Raw genomic sequence first — 27,889 nt, forward strand, 5'->3', positions numbered from 1 at the left:
TTAAGCTATTTTTAGTACCTCAATCTACATCCTACACCTTTCACACTATTGAACCTTCTTACTGAAAATGTTTCACAAAACTTTTAGCCTGATTAAATATCGGTGAGACGACATTTGCTCCTGCGACAATTGCTCCGGGCTTAATTTTGTCTAAGATGTAGGGTTAGGGTCGCAATAGGGTTTATATTAGGTTTAGGATAGGGTAGTGTTAAACCCAGGGTTGAAGTTGCTCATTCCATTAGTGCGGAATCAAGAGCAGAGCAATTGTCGCCGGAGCAATTGTCGCCAGAACAAATGTCATGGAACCTAATTATCGTCCATAAATTACAAGTTTAAGAGTCTTCTCTCTGCAGCCTTGAAAAAAGGCAATTTTTGGCATTATCTCACAAATTCAATGATTGGATATCTGAAAGCTTACAAAGATTATATCCTGAAATTTGAAGCCAATTCCTTGCTTGGGAAGAGGTTAACCCGTTGACAACTGGAGCCGCGTTATACCTGTACAAAGTTTATGCGAATGACAGAATTCAGCATTCTACAGGTTAAGAAATAAATGCTGACTTTTTTTTGATTGGGCACCAAATCAAAATAAATTTCAAGGTAAACTCACAAAGTTATACCCCCAGGCCCCCAAAACACAAATGTCTATTTTGTGTACTCCACTTCATAACTGTGAGGGAATTCAATAGTGAAATGCACTAAATAGGGGATACTCAAAATAAGCATTCACGTATAAAGCTCTTCATGATGAAAAAATTTACAATTGAAGGCAATAACCCAATCCTGAAAATTTGAATGACATCTTAAATCATGATTCACACGAATGAAGATATTAATTTGCTGTTTTATCAGGTACACAGAAATTTAAATGCTGATTTTTTTTTCTGATTTACTATACAGATAATGGAGAGAAGACTTTCAAAGGGGGATTAATCCTAGAGCTACACAATTAAATTTCCTGGTTCAATGGTCAAGGGAAATGTATTCAGGGGGAATCTAAAGGGAGGACATGTGCTCTCAAGACACAAGTAAATTGAACATACATGTATCTGGGCTCTTGGAGGTATACCCTTTAAATTCCTGAGACACTTTTCACTCTACATTACCCTACACTAACCTGTGGCGTCATCTGTTGTGACTTGAAGAGTCTGGTTGCGAGCATAGTCGTAGGTGGTGTAATGTGTCTGTCCCCTGGACTTCGAGACGGACGCGCCGCGATTGTTGATTTCATCGTAGAACTCCTCGAGGATGAAGGAGTAGTGCCGGTTCGTGATGGTTGCTTCCACCTTGAGCCGATACTGCGAGGGGAGGGTGGGCAGCGGGGGGCCGTCGTAAGGGTAGGGCTGGTCCGAAGGATCGCAGACGCTCAGGTCGGGGGCCGCATCTACAACGGCGATGATCACCGTGATTAAGGTCACGAGGTGGAAGGTGAAGGATGCCATCATTCCTTGATGGGTGCCTGTCTGCACTTCAAATGGCTGTAAAGAAAAGATGTGCACAGATATACTACAAGGTCCTGTCTTAATACAAAGAGTTACGATTGATCCAATCAACCTGAACTACATGTATATGGAAATCCATCATTGTCATATTTTTTCTACCGTAGGAATTCTTTGTAAACAGAGAGTAGCACACTGTATTTTCAAGAAAAAGATGAATGTTTGAATATAGGCAATTCCAAGCAAAAGCCGACATATTCCAAAAAATTATATTGGCTCTATTTCAAATCTGGATCAAATTTTTCTATCAAAACTCAAATGGAATTTCATATTAAAAGAAAATTTTCATAATATAAGTTCCGGGAAGGGATATAAAATGTCAAATTTGTGGTGCCAGACTAAAAAACAAAGTGTAATGCGACTGACTGGAATTTTTATATCAAAGAAAGAAACTTGAAGTTGCTTCCCAAATTCAAATTATGTCTTATTTGAAACTTAGGGATGCCAGTTGGAATTCATCAGAGGGCCTGAAAATCACCTATAATTAGGAGTGGGCTATACATGGGTCAAAAATACTTTTTTTGTAATTTCAATATGACAACAGTTTTTTTTAATTCCTTGTAATGTATCTCAACATGAAATTACAATATTTTTTGTCTCGGGTCCGAGAAAAAAGTGTGCCGGGCCAAAATCCAAAATGGCCGCCAAAACCCCCTAAAATCACAGTTTTGGCCACAACTTTTTTATTTGGTGGTCAATTTCTCTGGTTTTGGTGTCTATTCATATGTTTTTGGGGCCAGGCAATTTGTTTTTCCTATAATTAGTACTTTTAAACCATTATTTGTAGAGTTAAAAGGTAATTATACCTAAATTTTCCCATTTTTGAAGCCTTTTTTCAGCCAAAAAGTAGGTTTTATCATCCTGGGGTTCTGGTATATTAGATGGTACGAGGTCAACAATAGCAAGCAGCTTCATATAGCTGTATTGCTTTTATTCCTCCACTTTGGGTTTTACGGATATTTGTGAAATATATCTTATTAAATAAAAAAATGTCAATTATCCGTTGGGGCTATACAGTATACATATGCACAATGTACTGTACATACATACTGCACTGCATAAATGCATTGGCCACCATGACAGATAACAAGGCTTGTATAAACTATAGTGTCATAGAAATGAGCTCTCAGGTTTAGAATTAGATGCCTCAGAAATTGAAGATATGTTTTGTCTCAGAAATTGAGGACATGTTTTGTCAAATATGCTAATTCAGGGGGCGGAGAGAGGTAATTTACACTGTAGCTATTCTGGGCCCCGTTGCATAAAAATTTACCATTATCTTAACTTAACTTAATGGTAACTTGCATGCAATCCTTTATTCTGATTGGCTGTTGATCAGCGTTACCATGATACTAGTAGTTACCTGACCCCATAAACATAGGCCAGTTATACACCAGAACCAGGTTTTAAAAAAAGCCTCCAAATGAAGAAGATATGGCTAAAAATGTGATGTACGTATTGGTATAGATACATGTATGTGATATTTACATGTAAGTGTAATTTAATTTGCTGGTTTCACCATGTACATCAGCTGACAAGGAATCAAATTTACAATCTAATTCTAAACCTTTGAAGCTCATTTCTATGACACTATAGTTTATATACAGGCCTTGTCATATGCCATGGTGGTCAATGCATGGATATATGCAGTGTAGTATGTACAGTGCATTGTACACCGTATAGCCCCTATGGATAAATGACATTTTCTTTTATTTGATAAGATATATTTCACAAATATCCGTAAAACCCAAAGTGAAGGAATAAAAGCAATATAGCTACATGAAGCTGCTTGCTATTGTTGACCTGGTACCATCTAATATCCCAGAACCCCAGGATGATAAAACCCACTTTTTGGCTGAAAAAAGGCTACAAAAATGGCAAAATTTAGGTATAATTACTTTAACTCTACAAATAATGGTTTAAAAGTACTAATTATAGGAAAAACAAATTGCCTGCCCCCCAAAACATATGAATAGACACCAAAACCAGAGAAAATGACCACCAAATAAAAAAGTTGTGGCCAAAACTGTGATTTTGGGGGGTTTTGGCGGCCATTTTGCATTTTGGCCCGGCACGCTTTTTTCTCGGACCCGAGACAAAAAATATTGTCATTTCATGTTGAGATAAGGTAAAAGGAACACAAAAAAACTGTTCCCACAGTAAAACCAAAAATCACCCATTTATAGCCCACTCCTACAATAATACAATATTTTGTACACAAAAATGCTAAAACTATGGCCTGAAAATAAATGACCAGAGCCTGAATTCAGGCTATTGCCTGAAAACTGGCATCCCTGGAAACTATATGTAACTGTAAGTCATGTTTTGCAGGTATTGGAATTGGTACAAGTGCTTTGATTTGAAAGAACTATTATAGAGTACTCAGTCACCGTTTTTCCATGTCCTTTTGTGCAATGCGACTGACCAATTTTTGGGATGTCATTGCGTCCATAATGTAGGCCTACAGCATTCAACCTTTTTGTATGTATTATTTTAAAGTCTCATATATATGTCAAGATAAATTGGCAACATAAACCTGACAGAAAGACCCCCCCCCCCCCCTTTAAATCTGACAGCACCAAGTATTAGAAAAAGAGTACATACAAGAGACATGTAAAAGTGTTATGCGATTTACCATGGAATCGCCCACATACATCATATCTAGAAAATATCTTAAACAACCATGCAGAGATGTTGATGTTGCTGGCTTTTCATAATTGTGGTTGATCCGTCGGATCAATCACAACTTTTTGTAAGATGGGACCCTGATTGTGCAAATTAATAATGCCCAAATATCGGACACTTAAGCATAATTGGACCAAAACAAAAATACAATCATTGAATCAAATAAAGATCATGTTTATTTCTGTAGTACAAATGTTGAATATCAATGTCATAAAAAAATAGAATCGAAAAAATTATGGTAAACGGAAATTATTTACTTACTACCAGAAGCTTGTTTTTTGCCAAAAATCGGACGCATTTTCCAAATATCGGACGCATAAAGTTGTGCCCCGCAATCAATTTTGACGATTTAAGTCGCACTCTAGACCCGAAAATAATTGCTTAATTGTTGATAAAATAATTTATTCTAGCTGCGCAAATGCCGATTTTAATTATTTCTATCAATAATTTTGATATAGAAATCGGTAAATAATGATAATTTACTTGCCAATCGGACCTCTTTCGGCTCCGAACATCGGACGTCTTCGCTCAGTTGCGAGCGACTTCGTTCTGAAAACGAGCACGCGTGCATCAACAGCACGCATTTCCAATGCAATCGGCCGATATGTCCAATGTTTGGGATTGTGCCATATTTAGAAGGGGGTCGAATTTCCCGCCGTAAGGAAGCCACGCGGAGGCCATTGCAGATTTTTTTTTATTGCGATAGATTGAACATGTGCGATCTTGGCAGCAGTATTTCCGGTGGATATCGCTTTCCCCTTACAAGATTCTTTTTTGGTCATCGATCTTTTGGAGTCCATTAATAATATTAGTGAGGGTCATAAGAATCTCTGGAAGTCAAATCATGGATTTTTATTTTTTTACCTGGTCCCTGGCCTGGATTTTGAGCAGTAACTTGAATCTACTGTGTGTTCAATAGCAGTTATGTTCATGTATCTTATGCATGCAAATTCCCTGCAAGTGCGGGTCCCTGTAGTTATGGGAGGGAGTTGAACATGTGGAAATTTGCCTTTTAATTTATTTCCCAACGTTCTGTCATCTGATTTGGATTTTTATTGGAAGAACTGACTCCCAACTTTACTGTCTTTGACTTGAGTCTTGAGTTTGACTTTGCACTTGCAGTTTCGCTTGACAGTTCCCAAAAAGGCAAAAGTTCCTGAAAAATCGCCATGGAAATTACCCTCACTCCTCATCATAACGTGCATCTTAGTCTCTAATTTCATCTTCGAAGTTCGAGATAGAAACTGCATTAGCGCCGGGCCCTGATTTAGCAGATGATGATGAACAGGACGCCACCATCTAGCTCCGGCCTAGAGCCGGGCGGACACGCCGCTGTCTCCCGCTGGTTGGGCTGAGCCCGAGGTCAGCTCAGTGAGTGGGGAGCGTGATCAGTAAATGAAAGTGACTGATGTTCGAATAACATTTCTTCTGCTTAAGACATCAATGTATAGATTCTAATGGACATAAAATGCATGTTTTTCGTAAAAAGTGGGGCCAAAAGTGGTACGCTTACCTTAACAACAGCCACAGAAATGTTACGAAAATAAATAAAGGGAAATGGGAAGCCTTCTCACCCAGCAAGTCGCGACTTTCTTTTCCTTTGGTTTATGTAATTTTAATGAAACTTTTAAAACGCCATCTATCGTCAGGGTCTAGACAGCTTCTGATTGGCTGAAAGTTTCACGTCGATATTCTTAACTTGTAATTATGCCGATGTCATAAGTGGAAAACCTGATTGAAAATTCAACTAATATTCAAAATTGTGCACTTTTACTTCGAGACTCGGGTTCAGGCACCATCTAGAGTTGTAAAGAAAAAGGTTTGTCATATCTATACTTACTTAGCCATTAGCAGATGCTCCTTTTTAATTGTATTTGAATCCCACTCTTTTGACTGATCGTTTGCACTTTTTGCAGCCTTTCTCATCAAAATCACCGAAACGTGTGTAAAGTGAATATGGGTGCGCAGACAACAGGGGCACATTTTTGTTCAATCTGAAAAAGACTGGCCGATCGAAGTTTTTTCAAGAAAATCATATATATTTATTTCCAAACTTCATGGGAATTTTGGCACAATTACTCCTAAAAATGTAACAAACATTATCACCTGAATTTTTTGTGAATTGGATAATCTAATAGACCCTAAATTCATGTATAATCTAGGCCTAAGGCTAAACCGAAAACGTTACTGTCGTTAACGTTAGTTAGCTATGAAAGAGTGTTCTACGATAGTACGGAGTAGGTTAGTAGTCCAGGAAAAATAAGGTTTGACCTCAAACAAATTGCAACAGAATTTTTTTCACCGCAATGCATTTCCATGAAGTCCCCAAAATGACATAGGGCCTACTAAAAGTCCAGAAAAATCCAAGTGGTGGAAAGACGTCTAATTTGCATAAATCCAAAATGGCGGCCATCGTGAGAACTTTTCATAATTATTATTAGTTGTACAAACACTCATCTGATCATAGCACTTTTAAAAATTATAATTAAAGCATGAAAAGTTCTCCAGTGTTATATCTTACCATAGGCTTCATTTTAAAATTATGATGCAAGTCAGATTTGACCTCTGCTGACCTCTAGAGGTCAATGACCTTAAGTCAATGACCTCAAAATATCAGAAAATTGATGTTTTGCATCATAAGTTCATGATAAATAAGGTTATAATACTAAAAAATATTCAATATTGATTTCAGGGTATCCTAATATTCTAGAATGAAGTTTGTGTATTATAAAAAACTTTTGACCTTTGACCCCGTAGCACTGGCAAAGGTCAATGACCTTTACATATTAGAATATTGACACTTAGCATCAGTGGTTTATGAGAAATAGGCCTCTTGTGTAAAATTGCAATACAATTTATTTCAGCATGAAAATATTGTAATGCATTTCCATGAAGTCTCAAAAATGACATACTAAAAGTCCATGTCGTGGAAAGACGTCTAATTTGCATAAATCCAAAATGGCTGCCATCGTGAGTATTTTTCATATCTATTAATAGTAGTACGTATAGTGATCTGATCATAGTTCTTTAAAAAATTATTATTAAAGCATTAAACTTTCACCAACTGGTATTACATGTATATCTCACCATGTATGCTTAATTCCAAAATTAGGATGCAAGTCAGATTTGACCTATGCTGACCTCTAGAGGTCACTGACCTTAAGTTCAATAACCTCAAAATATCAGAAAATTTACGTTTTGCATCATTAGCTCATGATAAAAATGGTTTTAATGCAAACAAAATCATCCAATATTGACTTTCAAAGTAACCTGATATTCTATAATTTTATAAAGAATTTGATGGGTTATAAGATTTGAACTTTGACCCTGCAGAGCTAGAAAAGGTCAATGTCCTTAATATATTGGAGTATTGACGCTTAGTGCTCATTGTTTTATGATAGGCTTAAATAGGCCTCTCTGTACAAAAAAATTGCAATACTATTTATTTCAACACAATGCATATCCATGAAGTCTCTAAAATGACATACACGTACCAAAAGTCCAGAAAAACCCAAGTGGTGGAAAGGCGTCTAATTTGCATATATCCAAAGTGATCCAAAATGATTAATCGTAGTAGTACAAACACTGGTCTAATCATAACACTGAAATTATGATTAAGGCAATGAACTTTCACCAGTGGTATATTTTATCATAGGTTTCATTTAAAAATTCATTTCATATGAAAGTCAGATTTGACGTCTGCTGGACTCTGGAGGCAATGACCTAATTGATCATTGACGTCGAAATATCATAAACATTGATGTTTTGCATCATAAGTTCGTTATAAACATTGTTAGTTTGTGAGAATAGTTAATCTTAACTTGTAAGGTCCTTTGATTTTCATGAGAAAATAGGTGAGTATTAAAAGTTGTGACCTTTAACCTTGAGGGCTTCAAAGGTCACTGGATTTAAAATATGAAACTTAACTAGTTTACTAACCAGCTTCTGCTGAATAGAGCAACCCGGTACAAGCCACAGTAAAGTGAATATCTTCCATGGTACCAATCGCTTTGCAGCATGCTTTGCTATACAGTCCCATCTTCCAGAAATTTGGTGGAATTAAGGGTAGAGCAATTGCTATCCTCAAACCTGGGCAAGATCCAAATGTGCCTAAAAGCTACAGGCCGATCCCCCTACTCTGATATCTCTACAAGCTACTTGAGCATCTCATCCTGAACAAAAGATTGTCTCATTATAGAACAGCATCCTTTTCCTAACCAGGCTGGTTTTTAATATACAGGCTAGGTTCTCAACCAGACTCAGTTAACTAACTAACGGGTGTAGAACATTTTGTTGAATTAACAACTGCATCTGACACTGGTCTACTCATATAATGGTACAACACATTGAAGACATTCATCTGACCAAACTCATCAAACTTCTACTAGAAAACAAACATCTCTTTATGGAGCTCAACAGGAAGACCAGCTGTGAAGAATTGAAAAGAATTTAGTCTTTCAAGGTAATGTTCTCGCTGGAGTCCCATGTTCTTCAAACCCAACCAAACCAATGTTAGCTTGTTTCATCCCCGCAATCCTCATGCTTGGAGGAAACTCAAAACAACCTATGGTTGGAATTGTAGGGCCTACATGTAAATGATGGGCAAAAAAACAACTTTTAAATAGTCAGAATAATTAAGAGAGTGTTAATGAGTATGGCAGGTTTTGACCCTTGACATCGGAGGGCCTTCAGAGATCATTTTCAGAGGTCAATGACCTCAAAAATGTGATAATGTTGGTACTTAGCATCATTGGTTCATAAAAAAATGATACAAATGATATACTAGTACAAATGATACAGTTTTGTTATTTTTCAACAGATCATTTGGGTAAAGATCGCAGACCTCAGCATTTGACTGCTGAGAAAAGTGAAAGGTCAAATATCTCAAAATATCATATCAACCAGTGATGCCGAGTACCAATATTTTTACATTATTTTTAAGGACAATTATCTTTAGAGGTCCTCAAATTTCAAAACTCAAAGCCTGTAGAAATTATCTCTGGAATTTTCAGGCACATAAGCGTTGATATGACAAATATTTTAACACGCTAATCAAGAACTATCGATGCAAAACATCAATATTCTGATATTTTAAAGTCGTTGACCTTGAGGCCATTGACCCGTAGAGGTTAGCAAAGGTCAAATTTGACTTATAATACGCTAATTCTAAAAGGAAGTTTATGACAGGATGTAACCACAGAGCTACTAAGGCTTTTATTTTTAAAAGGGTTATGATAAGACCAGTGTTTATACTATACCTGGAATGGGATAATCATGTAAAATTGTAATGATGACAGCCATTTTGGATTTAGGCAAATTGGCATCTTTCCACCTCTTGGATTTTACTGGACTTCAAGTATATCATCTTGGAAACTTGTATTGCAATATTTTTAAATGAAAGTCTTGTATATCACTAACCAGTCAGTGTCAATATTCTAAAACTTATAGCTCATTGACCTTTGTCATCTCTCCAGACAGTGTCAGAGGTCAGAACTTCCAATTCACAAAATTCTCTCTAGAATATCAGGATCGATACATTGAAAGTCAATAAAACATATTTATTTTTCATTTTAACCATTGTTTTATGAAATATTGATGCCTTATGCAAAACATAAATTGTCTGATATTTCAAAGTCATTGAATTATGATCAGACCAGTGTTGCAATGGAACTGCTAATATAGTAATCATGAACAATTCTAACGACGGCCTCCATTTTTTTATTTCTGTAAATTAGATGTCTTTCCACTACATTGGTTTTTCTGGACTTTTAGTATGTCATTTTGCAGACTTAGTGAAAATGCACTGTGCTGAAATGAATTGTATTGTAATTTTTACACGAGAGGCCCGTTTATCATATATTACTGAAGCTAAGTATCGATATTCTAACATGTTAAGGTCATTGACCTTTGCCAGTGCTCCGGGGTCAAAGGTCAGAAGTTATAGTACACAAAATTCTTTCTAGTATACCTTGAAAATCAATATCAAATAATTCTGTTTGCTTTATAACTATTATAATATTCATCATGAACTAAAAATGTAAAACATCAATTTTCTGATATTTTTAGGTCGTTGACCTTAAGGTCATTGACCTCTAGAGGTCAGCAGAGGTTAAATCTGATTTTAATATGAAGCCTATGGTAAGATATAACACTGATGAACGTTAAATGCTTAAATCGTAATTTTTTGAAAGTGCTATGATCATACCAGTGTTTGTACTAATCATGAAAAATTCTCATGATGGCCGCCATTTTGAATGTATGCAAATTAGACGTCTTTCCACTACGTGGATTTTTCTGGACTTTTAATATGTCATCTTGGGGACTTAAGGGAAATGCATTGCGGTGAAAATTTTTTGTTGCAATTTGATTGCGGTTCACCCCCCAAATCAGTTTTTTTATTCTTGGACTATAAAGCTAACACAATTTTTACAAATTTGAAATGAAATGGGGTTGCGTTTATTTTGATACAGTCACACTGTACAACATGATATAGCCAGGGGCGTGACTTCGACAGCCCCCCCCCCCCCCCCCCGCATGAGAGGGCTAGGCTTTGATGTGCCAGGATTTTTTATGTAGCTAACAGAGAAACGGCTAATCTTATCTATTCAAGTGGTTAAAAAGGAGTATATAAATACATACAATTTGTAACTATACACTATACATTATACATATAGTCTTCGAAAATGCATACAAAAGCGACATTTGTGAAATTTGAGTAGTCAACTTTGATACCTTGTAAATTTATCAAAAAGAAAGAGACCAAGTTAGAATTTCATACACATGCTAATAGTATATCAATAAAGTTTTCTGGAACATTTCAAGGTAATTTCTCTATTTTTCTTAGATTTATGTAAAATCACGTATTTCCAAAATTTTCAATTTTTGGTAAAAATGACAAAAAATTTAGTTTTCCACTTAAAATATCATCCAAATGACCTATTTATCCCCTATAAATAATACCAAATTGTAGGAAATTTAATTTTCTTTCATATGACACCAATTTTGTGGCAATTAAATGTTCATGTCAAAATCTATGTACAAAATATAAAATTTTCTGAAAATTTGGCGGCCATTTTGGATTTATGCAAATTAGGCGTCTTTCCACCACTGGGATTTTTCTGGACTTTTAGTATGTCATTTTGGGGACTTCGGGGAAATGCATTGTGGTGAAAAAAATTCTGTTGCAATTTGTTTGAGGTTGACCCCCCAAATCGGCTATTTTTCCTGGACTATAGGGCTAGATCTCTACTAGCCTAAACTTGGGCTAGGCTAACCCAGCCTCCCACTCCCAGGCCAGGGAGCTCCGGCCCGCTTCGCGGGATGGTGCCCAGGAATCGTCCTTGTAATAATTAACAAGTTAGGCAGAGGGTACTCTCCAAAATGGGGTCGCAATAGCACCCCAAATAAAACTTAAATAAAAGGGGGGAAATAAATTATGCACTTATCATGCTTATTTACTAATTTAGATCTAGAAAAGTAAAAAGTAGAATCTACCTTGATTATATGGAAAAAGGTCTATTGCTTTGACGTGACCCAGAATCCTGACATCGAGGGCGACGTCGAGGCACAAACTGGACCCACAAAAAAATACATACCTGGTAGCCTACTGTCAGTACTGAGAGTGAGAATTAACGCAACATAGTCAGAGCGGGAGAGGTCTAACTTTTCCTCTTTTTTTTTGAGGGACCAGTTTGGGCCTCAAATCTCGATGTCGGGATTCTGTGTCACGATAGACCTTTATAATATCAGTGCTTATCCACATAATCAAGGTAAGTGCATAATTCATTTTTCCCCTTTTATTTGGGGTACTAATATTGCGACCCCATTCTACCCCATTTTGGAGATTACCTTCTGCCTAATATTACACGGACGAGCCCTGGGCTCCAACCCGCTTCGCGGGCCAGAGCCCCCTGGGTTAGATCTTATCTAGATCTAACTAAGCCAGGATTACCTTAGTCTAAGGTAATCCTGGCTTTTAGAGCCTTTGCACCCATATTAATTGACCACTAACTGCCATGTTATTAGGCCCTCCCTAACCCCACCTCCCTCCTCAGGCCCATCCCAGACAAGGGGAGGGGTGGGGGCAGCCCGGCACTGCAGCACCCGGGGGAATGGGGGGTGGGGCTATTTATCAATTATTTTACAATGTGATATTAATGCTGGGATGAGTTAGCGTTAGCGACCATGTTTGTGTGCAAACAATTTAGTCCCCTAAAACCCAGGATTACCATTTTACTAGATCTAGATCCTAAATCGTTGACGTTAGGTGCACAAACATGGCCATGGGTGGCCAGGGGCCCCTGCTGCACATACTAGAAATTGTAAAAAAAATAAATAGACTTCTAAATGTTCAGGCCTAGATGTAGGCCAGGGTCGGGGAATAATTATCAAACTAAATGTTGAATATTTACCAATTCCTTGCTAACATTAAATTGTAAAGCAGACCAGGCTAGATCTAGCCTTGGCCCCCTAATTCTTAAAAAAAAAATGTGTAGAGTAGGCCTAAAAGTTAGTAGATCTAACATTAGGCCTAAAGTTAGACTGTTAGTGTTGGTAGGCCCTACCTCAAGTGCTGTTCATGTAGGCTTCACTACAGCTACACTATGCTACACCTGCCCTTAGCATACATAGCGGAAGTGGAGTGGTGCCTACATGAACATTACTTGAGGAAGTAGGCCTTAGACGTAATGTTAGATCTAACTTTAGATCAGGGGCTCGTTTCATTAGAGAGTTACATCTCTGCCATTATGGCAACTCCAATAGTAACCTTGATTCTGATTGGCTGCTGAGTCCTGGCCATGGTTGTTGCCATAATGGCAAAGTTATAACAGTTGTAACTCCTTTATGAAACGGGGCCCCTAGTCTAAGTAAAATTAAGATTATTGAATAACCAAATTGTTTAGACCTTGATCTTATAGGCATATGTTGAATCTAGATATACATTTCTAGATCTAGTCTAGATTCTAGATCATCTGTGTGATTATTCTTGGCACAGTCCAAATTCAAACTTTCTTGTCCAGATCTTTGTTGTGATGGAGGACGAAGACTGTGAGACGGAATACCCAAAGGACTTCACCACTAACAGGAAGCTCCATCGGGCAGCCAGAAAGGGAAACGTTCGAAAGTTGAGAAAACTCTGCAAGTCAGGTCAGTTCCAAGACACTCTTGTAATTGTATTCAATCAATGAATCACAATTGGTTGAATAAATAATAATTGATTCAATAGCAATTGACTAGGCTTTGTGGCATGCCCGTGTAATCAAAGTTGTGTGAGGAGGTTACGAATTGATACAGAGGTTTGAGCGATATCTGTCGTCTATAACGTCAGCCACTATGACTGATTAACCTAGAGTCCTAGACGTAAGATGTTTCCTAGGGAATTGGTTGAATACCAGCTTGGCCTTTACCAGCAAAATGCTGTCCTGCCGAGTTCCTACGGGAGCTGCCATAAATTGAACAGAAACAGAAATAATCACGCCATTCGCTTGGTGACGTTAAAGGTCGGTATAATCCCATGAGTGATGCGTGTCTGACAAAACACTTACACTTACACTACACACACAATTGATTGCATTTATTCTTTTTCATTCCAAAAATTCAACAATCGATCAACTAATCAATCACTTTTAAATCAACAATGGACTACATGTATGTTTGGTTGATGATAATCATGAGTCATGAAGTCATTCATTCCTCAGCCTGCCAACTTTCATTTTTAAATATCCCTTTCCATTTATTTTTGCATGTTTTCCCTTAAGCCATTTCATGCACAAGTCAAATAAGTGTTTCAGCATAATCTATAACAAATTAATCAATTTATTTTCCTTTTTACAATGCATGATCATGTAAAGCATTATGTAGGTTTGCATTTTGAAAATCAGACATACCTGAATGTATGTAGTCTTGTTGCATCTGAAAAAATGGGGAGAAATTTATGAAATTCAATATCAATAGTATTTTCTTTGGTGTGAAAAGAATTTCCATAGGGGGATAAAAGAAAACCTTCCTGTTTCCTTTTTTTTCTGCTAATAATTAATAAAATTTTACTTGACTGTATATTGGTTTCATTTGAAATAATTTGAGTTGATAAGCTGCATGCAATATTAAATATGTAATTCAAATTTTGTTTAACAGGTGTAAACCCTGACGCTGTAAATGAACAATGCCAGAGTCCCTTGTTCGTAGCTGCCTTACACAACAGAGAAAAGGCTGTTCAATTCCTGATTTCCACTGGTGCTGATCCTAATCAGTAAGTCCATCTCCATGGTGCATTTTTTTTTAACCCTTCACCTTTGTCTACTCTCTTTCTAAGACCAAAATCTTGGAGGCTTTTTTGTAAATTCGAATAATCACTATCAGGAAGAAAATACATAGCGGTGTCACATCTCGGAGAGAAATGACAAAAGTTATGACAGTGTACCAGAATTCCACCCCTGGAAACTAAAAAAAAAAGCCCTGGAAATCCCTATTCATTGCAATTTTAAAGCATATCCAATGCTGCAGATTTAAGCAGTAAGTTGTGAAATTAAGCCCCTGAAAATTGTTTTAAAAAATTATAGTAATAATTTGTTGTCTGTTGGTTATCAATTTCTAAAAATATGGCATTTAGATCACCAAAATAAGTTCTTTAATGAGCTTAATATAGTTGGTGAAACTGAATGACAGGGTAATCTTTTTTTTCACTTTTACATCATCGTCATCATTACTATCTCCATCATTATGTTCCATCGTCATTACTTTCTTTATTGCCACCAATCTGCTTTAGATTGAATCTGCTCAATACACACATAACATGTATAGGCCTATTATTCAATCTATTCCATAAATTGCAAATTTATGTTAATAAGCCCCTGCTGACAGTGAGGGCCGGGCCAAGTTTGCACTTAAAAACATTCCAATAAACCTCTTATTAATTATTGCAATAAGTTTGCTTCTCTTTTGGTGAGCTTTTGTTTGCGAAGCTGCATATTTCACCAGACCTTAAAAGAAAATGTTCTTACTCCACAAAACGATACACTTTGGTGTATCGTGATTCTTGTACAATTATTTATGAAATTGATTGATAATTTAATTGGAAAAATATACCTGTAGAGATTTGAAAAAAATGTTGCCTATTGCCATTGATTATATCACAAAATATATTTTGCTCTTTTTTTTTCACTTTTATACTTTGGAAAATTATTTTTAGGGGCTAACTTTTTTTCCTAAATTCCTACGTTGTTAAATGGAAAAGAAAATAAAGCAATTAATTTTCTCCCCCTATCTAGTGCTTGCTATGATGGTAGTACCCCCATGCATGCGGCCTGTCTCTCCTGCTCTCCGAGTATTCTCTGCATCTTGGCCGATGCCGGTGGAAACATCAATCACCATGACAACCGAGGTCTCCACCCTCGAGATTGGATATCCTATCAGGAAGAGATTGACAAAAGGTGTGCTTTGGTTTGAGATATTTAATGTTAGTTGGTATGATAGGATTTGATTTGATATGAAGTGATTTGATTTGATGTTAATTTGTTCGATTTGGCTGGATAAATTTAATATTTCTTCAAAATGTCTTCTGTATTTGATATTTTGAATGTTATATTATTTTTCTCCTTATTTGAAGCAAAGCATTGTTGATTTCCTTTCATTTGAAGTGAAATAGTATGATTTGACCTTCTTAGTTATACTGAATTTATTTGATTTAACCTGAAGCGATTCGATTTGATTCACTTTGACATCATTGTAATTGATTAGAATTGTCCGTTTGGAAAATTGGAATTGATTTTTATATATAAATAAATATTTATATATTTATTTCATATATTGGTATATTCTTATTTTATATATATTTTGTTTTCTTTTATTTCTCAGATCTTTACATGTATAATGTATATGATAATTTACTTTATAATACTCCTGTATGGAAAAAACATCATATGTATTACCTACTTCAATTTATCATTATTTGTATCAGTTTCATTATGTGCAAATGTCATTGTATAAATATGATCACTTTACTTTGTTCTGTTGAAAATCAATTTGAATTTGAATTTTTGAATATTTATCATTTAGATTCAAGATGAGGAAGTTCCTTGAGGCAATGAAGCTGTATGCTGTTGGTACCGCCGGGGATGAGAAGCTGAGGAGAACGGCTCGTTCCAGGTGGGATGCTTTTACAAACAATATTCAACAGTAAGTACTTTCCCATTTGACGTTAAAGAGTGATGGATAAAAGGAACTCTTTCTTTTAATTGTAATTCTAAGCAGTCTTCCTTTTTAAATCCCCTCTCTCTCTCCCCCCCCCTCCCCTCTCTGTCTTTCTCTTTCCATCTGTACCTGCCCATCTCATCACTGCATTCACCACATCCGCCCATCTTTCCCTCCCCAGGTTTCCAGAGCGCAGAGGAAGGCAATGGAGAAGAAGAAGATGGTTTACCGACTCTCCTGAGCATCGCTTCAGACCAAGGGTTCCTGAAAGCGTAACAACCTTCTTCCGGAGGCTGCGGAATATTGACTGGACCATGGTAGCTACGTGCTTCCGATTTGTCCAGCATGAGGTAATTGTATTACTAATGATAACGTACCACATGTACTCTTCCTGCAAGTGATGGCAAAAGCTGCTTTTGGTTTCTATCAACAGTGTAAAAATAACAAGACAAGATACATATTATACATTGAATAAAGCATAACAAAAGAGAGTCCAAGACTAAGCCACATTACTGATTCAAGCTGAGCAGATAATCTTTATACGGAGTCAATATTAATAATAATAAGTGGCTTTTGTATAGCGCGATATCAATATACGACTGCTCAAAGCGCTTCACAGTTATTATTACCCGGTCACTGGATTAATAGCCTTTTTAGCACCTGCGCACACTTGCTAAACCAACCACAATGATGGTTGTTTCCTACCGGTACCCAATAAGCACCGGGTTGAGAGTGGCATGCAGAGTGTGGATAGACGCCTTGCCAAAGGACGTTAGGCCATGGTGGAAATCAAACACCCGACCCTCTGATTACAAGGCAAGAGTCAGAACTGCTACACCACGGCGCTTCCAAAGGCATATTGTTTGTTATTAATATGTGTAATTTATGTCACTTTTATATAGCAAGTAACTTTATAATGTTTATAAACACCATATAATGCTAGCATACTCCGGCTTTAGCGAGGCTACCTTAATCAGGTACTTGAGCATTTAAGGTATACCTTCCTACCAGGTGCCCATTTACTTCACCAGGGTCAAAAGTGGTAATTGTAGATAAAAATCTCACCAATTAGGGCGTATTTCTGTGATATGATTTGCATTTGATCGGATCTTTTAATGTACAGTTGTTAACTAAAATAATCAGTTACCAGTTACATTTTACAAATCAGTTCCTGTACACTTAAATACCTAGTTGCGTGTCGTACGAAAGGCGTGACCGCATTTGTCAGATAGTGTCATGAAGACGCGCAATACTGTGTATCAATCAATAAGATCGCTCGTGGCATATTATGTACGCGTCGGCATTTAAGTGCGACTTAAGTCATACTTAAATCTTTGTGAAACACCCCCTGGCTATTTATTTCCTACAGGAGGTGGACATAACACAGAGGGATACGTTGAGAAGCAAAGATGTCATGAAAGTTCAGATGGAACCAGAGAAACGTAAGCATTACTTTTACACAGTAGCAATTTACCAAGGAGTGTTTCCATGTGAAATACACACCAAGAAAGTTTACACCAAGTGAAAAATTACAGATTTTCAGGCGAAATGCACATACCTTCCAAAATATTTGACCAAGACGCAATTTAGTCTATTAGCTTGTCCATGTTAACACAAAAAAAAACAGACCAAGTTGCATTTCATGTTCCTGTCTCAAAAAGACTTGTTATAAAAACAAATGCATGGTTTCTATAACAAAATTAATATCAGCCAATCAGAATGAATGATTTCAGTAGCTTTTAACTGTTATTGCAAATTTTCTACATTCAAACAGGCCCCAGGGCCCCGTCTCTCGAAGAGTTGCAATTGATCCGATCAACCACAACTATGGAAAACCAGCAATTTCAACATCTAAAATGCCATTTCATACATTTTTTTAAATTCAGTGTGCTTCTCTGTGTTTACAAATGACATTGTTAAAATTTCCTGTAGAAAATATTATGACAATGATGGATTTCCATAGAATTGAGGTTGATCGGATGAATCATAACTCTTTGTAAGATGGGACCCAGATATGGTTTTTATACAAACAATTCAATTCAATTATTTTTATTGTCATGTTCAATTAAAAAACACAAAAATTTTCCTCAGATTCTTATTAACAAAAAGTGCATTTAAACAAAGAATAATCAATCACCAACTATGAATACATAAAAATGATACATCCATGTAATATAAATATATCAATAAAATAAATATACATAAATATACCCTGTTTGCATGCTTGAGCACCCACAACACGACACCAACCACTGACCCACTGTATGAAACAAAAGTGTCACCCGCAGTGGAACCATGAAGTCTAAGGTGGGTACTCAAGCTTGCGAACAGGTAGCTATTACATGGATACAAACCTTTGCCATTGCTATCTTATGGAGATATGAACATGGTAATTAAACAAGTTACAGAAGAATGCAATACGTTTACATGTAATTGCTGTAAAGCAGAAGCATCTAGAGTCTGGAGCTAGTGTCAAGTGAGACATAGAATTATCAATAGTGCCATGTGGTCCTTTACCATGCTCAAGGTAAATTTGGATCAGGGAAACAATGTCAAGATGTTCAAATTACTTGAACGATTTTTGAGCAATGGTTATGGAAAATGTGGTATGCACATTAGTGTTGGCATAAATTTAATCCATTGTGTAGAATGAACATCTGTACAAGACAAACTTTTGGATATGCCAAAATGGTAGTGGCATATGAATCAACAACAACCAAAAATGATACACCAAGAGAATGTGAAGAGAATATGTTGGCTTTTAGAACAATAAGGAGAGATTCTTCAGTGCTGGTGAACAAATAAAAGTAAGGTATCCATGCCTGGAGTACCATCGTAATGTTTATGTTTTGTGTAGATATTGGTTTTAAAAGAGCATGCATGCAAACGTATATGTACAATTTATGTAATAATGAGCCTCTCATAGCGTTCATCTCCTTTTAATCTTGAGGTAAAACAGAGGCTGAAGCCAAAGGCTGCAAGGTCCAACTTTCCGACTCCACCTACCCCGTCTTGACCCTCTACGTGGACGAGAAACATGGGAAGCTTACGTCGACCAAGGAGAAGGAAGACCTACGACACCACGACCTGATGGAGATCACTGAGGAGTTTAGTTCACCAGGACAGGGCGATGATCACCTGAAGGACGAAACGGGTGATGGCAATCTTGCAGAGAAGGGCAAGATGCCATCTGCAATTGATTTTGAGGGTAGTCTCCAAGGTCTCCAGAATGGTCATGTTGGGAGAGGGGTGACTGATGATCCACCACGTGTTGATAAAAAGAAGTCTCCTGCCATTTCTGCGTGTAAGGAGCTGTCAGCAGAAAAGTACGGTAGGAAGAATTTGAGAGGTTTAAGAACATACTATAAGAAAGTAATTAATGCTTGTTCATTAATATCAAATCACCTACTGTTCTTTCTGTATCAGTCACTTAAAGATAATATAAGTTCTACTCAAAAATTCTATTAAGTATTCTAGACAAGTAATCAAATATGGTTGATTGTTTATCATTTAGATCCTTGCCATGAGAGTGAACGGGATACATTAGATGACGACAATGTTGATAGGTCTTCGACATCCTCAGATGACAGTTGCAAGAACAGGATGATGGAGATCTTAGAGGATGCATTCAAACTAGAGCTAGCACCCAAGGTCTCAGCTCTCATGGCGGACTACTGCGACAGCACCCAAGGAAGCAACGCCGCTCAGGAGTCTTTCGACGTCGACTTCCAGTCCTACCACGATGACGACCCAGATGAGGTGGACGTTGATGCCGTCAAGCGGGTTGGCAATGGTGAGGTAGGTGGAAACTTACACCAGCAGGATGGCCCTTGCCCTGCAGGAGATCCGCAGGAGGGCGACAATCACCGGGATGACTTTGAAGCAGGTGAAATCAAAATCGATGGTCTCATGCTGAAGGATGTGATCAGCAGTTCATCTGACGACGACGAGGACGATCGCAATTTCATCAAGGAAGGAAGGTATATAGATGTCCAGAAGATGCTTACGGCCAATCTTGAGATGGTCTTCCCGGAGACAGTGGGCCATTCCCCAACCTCTCCTTGTGACCTGAACAACAACACAGAGGCAAGGAAACACCAAGAAGATGGGAAAGAAGGTGACGTCACTGCAGGAAGCTCGCTCTATCAAGGTGAATTCAAGTTGTTAACATGTTGACTACTGAATTCTGTAGTTCCCATAGACTTCAGGGACCACATGTATGATGTAGGCAATGGGTGTAGATTGCCTTCTGATTTGTAGCATTTCCTAATGAAACCTGTATTTCACATAGACTCTGGACAGGGACCACCAAGTTCAAGTATACAATGGGCATAGTTGTTCATTCAAACTCATGGTGTTAACCTGTTGACCACTGAATTTATTTATTTCTACAGAGAACAGAGAATTCCAGTAGGCAAAACGTTAACCCATGGACTACCCAATTATATTTTTTGTCATTGACTTTATACATGAAACCATGTGGCTCCATGAGACAATGGGTAAAATTTGATAGTTTAGTCTAATTACTTTTTGCCCAACCATCACTCGGTCTTATTCTCATTTGACTTTAATAATTGTTATTTTGTTAAAAGGCCAGATGGTCCAAGTTTCACTTTGCCAAATTAAAATTTCATTCACAAATCGGCAATTCATTTAATCATATATACCGCGTAGCATTTTAACAAGTGGATATAAGATGAAATGGGTGTAGCCTAAAATGAAAATTAGATAAAAGATTAAATGTACTGTACAGCAATTAGACAAAACATTAGTACACAAACAGTTGAAGATGAACTAGAATGAGGCCATGTGTGAAGAGACCAAATGGAAAGTAGATGAAGCGAGTGTTGACCAAGTGGCAATTTACCTACATTGACTCCTAGAAATAACAATCTCGCTTCTTTCCCTCAGTTTCAGCCCTCAATGACGCTGCATTCATCAGTGATCTCTCCCTCGAGGTCAACGTCAACGAAAGCATCAAGTTGTCCCTTGAAAGCGTTCCCCAGCCGCAAGAGGGCAATGACGTCAGGACTGGAGAAGGGGATTTAGAGGAAGGAGAGGATGATCCGTTGGGAGATAAGTCACTTCATTTAGCACTAGCCAAGTGAGTGGAGCAAGGAAATAATAGCGGGTGTTTCACGAAGAGTTTACTCTGTCTAAATGTCATACTTAAGGCAGGGGATGTCAAAAGTCCCAGCCGCATCTTTTCCGCAGGAACTTTTGCAAACGGCTTTTCATAGTCAATCGTCACATTTCATCACTAGGGAATGCAGCACAGTCGCAATGAAAACATGCATAGTGCCTTGCTAGCGATATTCCTGATAAAGGATGTGATTTTTGACAAGTGCAATATTGTTGATGATTATTGTCCCTTGACTATCATCTGACCAATGCGATGATGCGTTAGATACCATATGCCACTGGAATATGGTATATATGTGGGGGCGTCTTGGTCTTGTGGTTGCGAATCTCGCCTTTCAAACAGAGGGTTGTGGGTTCAAATCCTAGCCATGGCGTGTTTTCCTTCAGCAAGAAATTCATCCACACTGTGTTGCACTCGACTCGGCAGGATGAATGCACTGAGCGCTGAAAGGCAGCTCGAGCTAAAGCCTGGGTAATAATAATAGTAATAACAATGCACCTCGGAATAGATTATTTCTAGATAGATGGCACTATATAAATGCCTATTACTATTCTTATTATTACCAAGTAGCAAAACCAGTATTTTCCTATCAAAAACATTTTAGTTTCTGTGTATGAATTAAATTATAGGCTCCATCATTCTCTGTATCATTGATGGTGATTGCAAAATGTATATTTTCAAGACTAGTTGTTTGTAACACACATTCAATGAGAGACCACACATTGTTAGTCAGTTTGCTCCCTCTTTGAATCTTTGTGAAAAATAACCCAGAAATGCTAACCCATTTTCCCATCCAATCAGTCAGTGATCTACAGAAGATATGAACTTGTTGCATGGGGTCTAGTTTCACAAAACATATCACCAATTACAGCTTGCCAAAGAATAAGCCACTACAATCATACGCTTTAATTGTCTGTGAGCAAAGTTAAAATAGAACTAATAGCATTTGAGTTGGAGTTATGAAGCATCTTTGAAAGAGAGTGGTTCGAGATGCATGTATATATCTTAAAGACTTTAAAATATGTATTTCATTTGCAAATTTTAACCATTTCGGAGGCCATGATCTATATTTCATTTTGCTTCTCAAAGCTTTAATGATTCAAAACCTCTTCAATTTTGCATCCTTGGTTGGCAAATTGAAGCTCCCAATCCCCCCCTATCAAAAAACCTTGTACGGATTTATTTTGTGAATATGGGTCTGTCTGTCTTAATTGCTAGGCTCGATCTGACACAGGCAGAAAAGGACGAGGTCCAAGAGTGGTTTGGAGGACACGGCAGCGTGCGCAACCTCATACACAACTATGAATCCAAGATACAAGAGATACAGTGCGAGACGCTCCGATCTAACGTGACTAGCCTTGGCGCCCTCTTGAGGCGAGAGTATGGCATGTTGGATCAAGGAAATGCCCACGATGCAAGGCGGTGTGTGAGCGATACGGCAGCGCTGCATCGGCATCAGCCGACCGAGCCACACGCTACAACTTCAGGTATGCCCCATACAGGCCAATGTGTAGTCTGCTATCAAGGAATCTACATTTTGTTGAATAAATGGGTAGATGATAAAGAAAATGGTATTATACTGTACCTCCAATAAAACTTATACTCATCTTTCTCATATCTTTTTGAGGGGGGTGCAATGAATGTAGTCTGCTATATGAAGGAATGCCGATTCCTGTAATCTGCAATACAAGAATACCTAGGGTGCTGGCCAATTCAATGTGGTCTCACCCTGAGAATGAGATCATATAAATTGTGTTGAATAAATGGGTAGATGATTAAAAAAATGGTATTATACTGTACCTCCAATATAATTTATAATCATATTTGTTTTAGGGGGGGCAATGGATTTTTTTATGAATATTGATTCTAGTTGAGTTTCAAGGGCAAGCTTGAATTGCAATCGCAAACAAAATTAAAAATTATTTAATGAATAGAATAAGGGAAATTCAAGATTACTGTGACCAGGGATATGGGATTAATTTTTAACATTTTTGGAGGCAGCGGGGATTTGTTGGTGTCAGTTGGTTAATAATTGAGATGATTCAACTCTTTATTCAAGATTCCAGATCACATGTAACTTCTGACACTGTATTAGTCATTGATAATACACTATAGTTAGAGATGCTTTACAGAGAAAATTATACCATAGCATTGACATAAATATGCCTTTAAACGAAAAATTAATGCTGACAGACAATTCTTCTATGCTGGATACAGGTGAGTTTTCAACTAATTCTTAATGCTTTCTTCATATTTGTAAAATGGTTTCAGACTCAGGAATAAAGAGGACTTAATTCATTTGGCTCAAAAGCTATTTTATGAACCCATGATAAATACAGAATTCAGTAGTCCACAAATAAATTACTTCTGGGGCCCGTTTCATAAAGCTGTTCGTAAGTTAAGAGCGACTTTAAGAAGGACTGGTGAACCATTCTTACGCGCTTAACCATCGCCAATAGTTATACCATATACCACAAGAAAGGATCACCAGTCGCTCTTAACTCACGACCAGCTTTATGAAACACCCACCTGTTCTCGAACAGAATGCCCAAGAGTGATGCCATCCCAGGACACCAGGAAAGCCCCGCCTGTTAGTGTCGGCATGGAGATGGATTCGGATGACTCCTGGCTCTGGCCTGCCAGCGGGGAGGAGGATGCAACCTTTGAGGAGCAGCTACGTTGGAGCATGGAGGTCATCGGCCTCGAAGACGATGATGGAGAGACAGGTGCAGAGAGTGGCAGAGGGGATGCAGATAAGCAACTTGAAGGTGGGTAGAGTTGACTTGGGATGTAATGTTAGTGGTGTAAATGGCGATGCTGCTCCTGCTGATGACGATGAAGAATAGTGATAGTGTGATGATTATGATGGTGGTGGTGGTGATGATGATGATGACGATGATGTTGATGAAGAAGTTACTATATAGTGATGATTGTAACGATGATGATGACGATGTTGAAGAAGTTGATAGTGATGGTGAGATGATTGTGATGATGACGACAATGATAATGATATGATGGTAATGATGATGATATAATGATCATAATTGTAAGGATAGTGGTGATGATGATGATGACAATATGATGACAATGATGATGATGCTAAAGATGATGATGATGTTGATAATAGAGTTTTCTAGAGAATTAATTAAAGATTCAATGATGATGGTGATGATTACAAAGATGATGTTGTTGAAGATGAGGATGATGATGATGATGCTAAAGATGATGATAATGATGATGTTGATAATAGAGTCTTCAAGAGAATTAATTAAAGATTCAATTACAAAGTTAGGAAAATTGTTTACATGTTATAGGGATTTTAGCTAAAAAAAAGAAGCAATTTTAAATACAGAATACAATTATAATGGTGCTCCACCTACTTTATCATGTTTTGATCCCCGCCCTCCTTCTATCCTTCCCTCCAGTAGATCAGAAGAGGCTTGTATCCCCACCCCCTCCTACCTGCACCCCAGAGGAGCACTCGCCACGCCCCATCCCAGACACCCAAGCAGATAACAGTGCCGCAAGTCATGTCAACAACTCAGGTGACTGTGAAACCACAGGTATGAAAACAAAAAATAAATTAAATACACAATCAATAGCCCCATCTTGATCATTAGAAATAAGCTTCATATTCTTCATTTTCCCCACTGTACTTCTTTTCATCCAATCTAAGTAAGCCTCCTTCAGCTTCTTTAAAGTTTCATTTGTTATCTTGATGTACATTATCAACCTATTTTTTAATCCCCTTCCTTAATACTTTATGCACATTTCCACTGTGAGTGGTTTTTGGTTTAATAGCTTGTAGGTCCCGTTTTAATCAATAATTAACCGTTTAATGAACTACGTCAAACTTGGTCTAAGTACCTATATAGAGAGTGACTAGTTTGAGGGTATCCAGGTCAAAAGTTACAAAGGTCATTATAGAAAAGTATCTCATTCCCGTGGTAAATGACCTTCAATCGTAGCACATGTATATACGAGCGAGCGGCGATGATTTAATTAAATCTTAGGTCATGAGGTCAAAGTTCAAATGCCTCCGAGAGTTCTTATAAATCTTTGATATATCTTATACTTGGAATAAATGAAGAATTGCAATAAGGGATCACCTTCAAACTTGCTTCATGTAAGCATATATTCCTGGTAATGATCGGAATAAATTTGTAGGTCACATTGTTTAAAGGACAAGTCCACCCCAACAAAAAGTTGATTCGAATACAAAGAGAAAAATCCAACAAGCATAACACTGAAAATTTCATCAAAATAGAATGTAAAATAAGAAAGTTATGACATTTTAAAGTTTTGCTTAATTTCACAGAACAGTTATATTCACATCCTCGTCGGTATGCAAATGAGGAGACTGATGACATCACTCACTCACTATTTCTTTTGTATTTTATTACGTGAAATATGAAATATTCCAACTTTCTCCCTGTTGTCATGTGAAACAACGAATAATTCCTCCCTGAACATGTGCAGTTAGCATTGTTTAATACTACATGTATATGGTTCAATCAAGTTGGTCCTTATTGTCAAATCTGTAAAAAATTAAATATTGTATAATTCAAACAATAAAAAGCAAAAGATGTAGTGAGTGAGGGACATCATCGACTGTCTCATTTGCATGTCACTGAGTTGTGCATATCACTGTTTTGTGAAAAATATGCGAAACTTTAAAATGTCATAACTTTCTTATTTTACATCCGATTTTGATGAAATTTTCTGTATAATGCTTGTTTGATTTTTCTCTTTTAATTCAAATCAACCTTTTTTCTGGGTTGGACTTGACCTTTAAGAATTTTGAAAGTTAGGTGTGTACTTTCATGTATAAATTTTTAATGTGTTTAGTTGATGTCTTTCTTTTTCTTTTTCAATTTTTTTTTCTTCTACAAACTACAGAAGAAACAGCAGCAGTAGAGCTCCGCAAAGCCTTGACGCCGCCCTTTCCATCCCCGGCCACCTCCCCTAGAGCGGAGGCAGAACTCACATCCAAATTCAGTCCCCCGAGCGTGGTCGGTAAGAAACTGATCAAGATCGATGTGATGAGATCTCCCACTGTGGAAGCAATTCAGAACACTTCTGATTAGCTTGAAGAAAAGTGCTGACCTATGATGACAAAAGGGTGCAAGTGACAAAAGGACATTCTTTTTTAATTGTATAATATCGGTGATATACATGCACACTTATAGAGAGGAAGTTCTTTGAGGATGGAGGGGGGAATTGTGTTTACCACTATGTGTTATTTATATCATCATTATTGTTTATCTTGAACTTGGTTGAAATAATCTTTTCTGACAAACCAAGCAAGAGTTAAATGCAATTTTGATGTTTTTCTCTCCTTTTTTCTCTTTCTATAATGATTTATACTAAATGAACCATTTATTTATTCACATTTTTGATATTATTCAATGTATAATGCAAGCACAACTGTACTATTGCATCTTTAATCTCTTAGTTGTCATATTAGTTTTCTTGCCAGTATATTTTTTTACAACTTTATGATTGCCATTGTTGCAATATTACCTCAATCAACAACTTTGCCATGTTTTGCCATACTTCCTTAAAGTGAAAATTTCATCAAAATAATTAGAATGTAATTATCTTGCCAAAACTTGTTGACATTGAATATTTCAACTGTTACTCGTTCTGTGTTTACTGTACATCATCTTCCAAGTGTCCATGTTCTTCTGTTTTACTGATTGCATTATGAATTATATTGTATATATAGTATTTAATTTAAGTTTGAGTTTCCAATATGTAGATAGCTTATCAAAAATTGCTTTTCTAACGAAATATAAATTAAATATAACCATTTATGTAATCTAAGTTTTTGCATTCTTTCATTCATAAACATACACAATCGAATGAGTACTTGGGAGGCAATTATCTTGCCAAAACTTTACTTGTGAAATATTTCCAACTGTTAGTATGTTCTCTTCTCTTCTTTTTTTTTAGCTAAATAGCATTTGATAAATGTCAGTATTCTTATGAGATTGTACATATTGTATATCAAAGTATTAGATATTTTCTATTTTGTAAATATCTTCTCAAAATTCACCTCTCTGACAAAAGAGAAATAAAAAAAAATAAAAAAATAATTTCATTTACTTGTTCATTCATTCCTTACACCACAAAAGTATTGCATTCGTGCCTTTCATTGTTCAAACTTGTTACTTTGTGGAATTACTGCTGACTTTTCTCAGTTCTTGGCATTTTTTCATCTCATCTGCTTTTATTACACATTTTACTATGCAATGCACATGGTAGTAGGGTACTTTTTTCTTTTTTGTGGGGGGGCATTCTTTTTTGCTATTCAAATAAAAAAAAACAGTAGGTGTCCTACCTCTTTTGTATTCATTTGTTTATATTGTTT

At 37.0% G+C, this 27,889-nt stretch overlaps 2 protein-coding genes across 2 annotated transcripts in view; one reads left to right on the forward strand and one right to left on the reverse strand.

Moving 5' to 3' along the window:
• LOC129266666 (uncharacterized) overlaps positions 1-5,795 on the reverse strand; it is a 43,025-nt gene extending 37,230 nt beyond the window's left edge. Inside the window, exons 1-2 of the mRNA XM_064104051.1 lie at positions 5,698-5,795; positions 1,118-1,478 (exon numbers count right to left, since the gene is read on the reverse strand). Of these exons, the coding sequence (XP_063960121.1) occupies positions 1,118-1,445 (328 nt within the window). The 5' untranslated portion in view covers positions 1,446-1,478; positions 5,698-5,795. The remainder of the gene's footprint in view (positions 1-1,117; positions 1,479-5,697) is intronic.
• Positions 5,796-13,208: 7,413 nt separating this feature from the next.
• Positions 13,209-27,583, forward strand: LOC129266577 (uncharacterized). The gene is made up of 13 exons (XM_064103180.1): positions 13,209-13,331; positions 14,319-14,433; positions 15,452-15,613; positions 16,239-16,358; positions 16,555-16,723; positions 17,743-17,815; positions 19,333-19,704; positions 19,888-20,523; positions 21,285-21,477; positions 22,735-23,003; positions 24,060-24,284; positions 24,942-25,079; positions 26,416-27,583. Exons 1-13 carry the CDS (start codon positions 13,217-13,219, stop codon positions 26,601-26,603), a joined length of 2,775 nt encoding a protein of 924 aa, XP_063959250.1. The 5' UTR covers positions 13,209-13,216; the 3' UTR covers positions 26,604-27,583.
• Positions 27,584-27,889: the final 306 nt, after the last annotated feature.

This window comes from Lytechinus pictus, chromosome 8, assembly GCF_037042905.1.
Source record: "Lytechinus pictus isolate F3 Inbred chromosome 8, Lp3.0, whole genome shotgun sequence".
Taxonomy (NCBI): domain Eukaryota; kingdom Metazoa; phylum Echinodermata; class Echinoidea; order Temnopleuroida; family Toxopneustidae; genus Lytechinus; species Lytechinus pictus.

Bases quoted from the DNA above. Each gene is read 5' to 3' on its own strand.
- LOC129266577 (XM_064103180.1), top strand. From the start codon at position 13,217: ATGGAGGACGAAGACTGTGAGACGGAATACCCAAAGGACTTCACCACT. The intron at 13,332-14,318 runs GTCAGTTCCAAG...TTTGTTTAACAG, and splicing joins GAGAAAACTCTGCAAGTCAG to GTGTAAACCCTGACGCTGTA. The intron at 23,004-24,059 runs GTATGCCCCATA...GTTCTCGAACAG, and splicing joins GCCACACGCTACAACTTCAG to AATGCCCAAGAGTGATGCCA.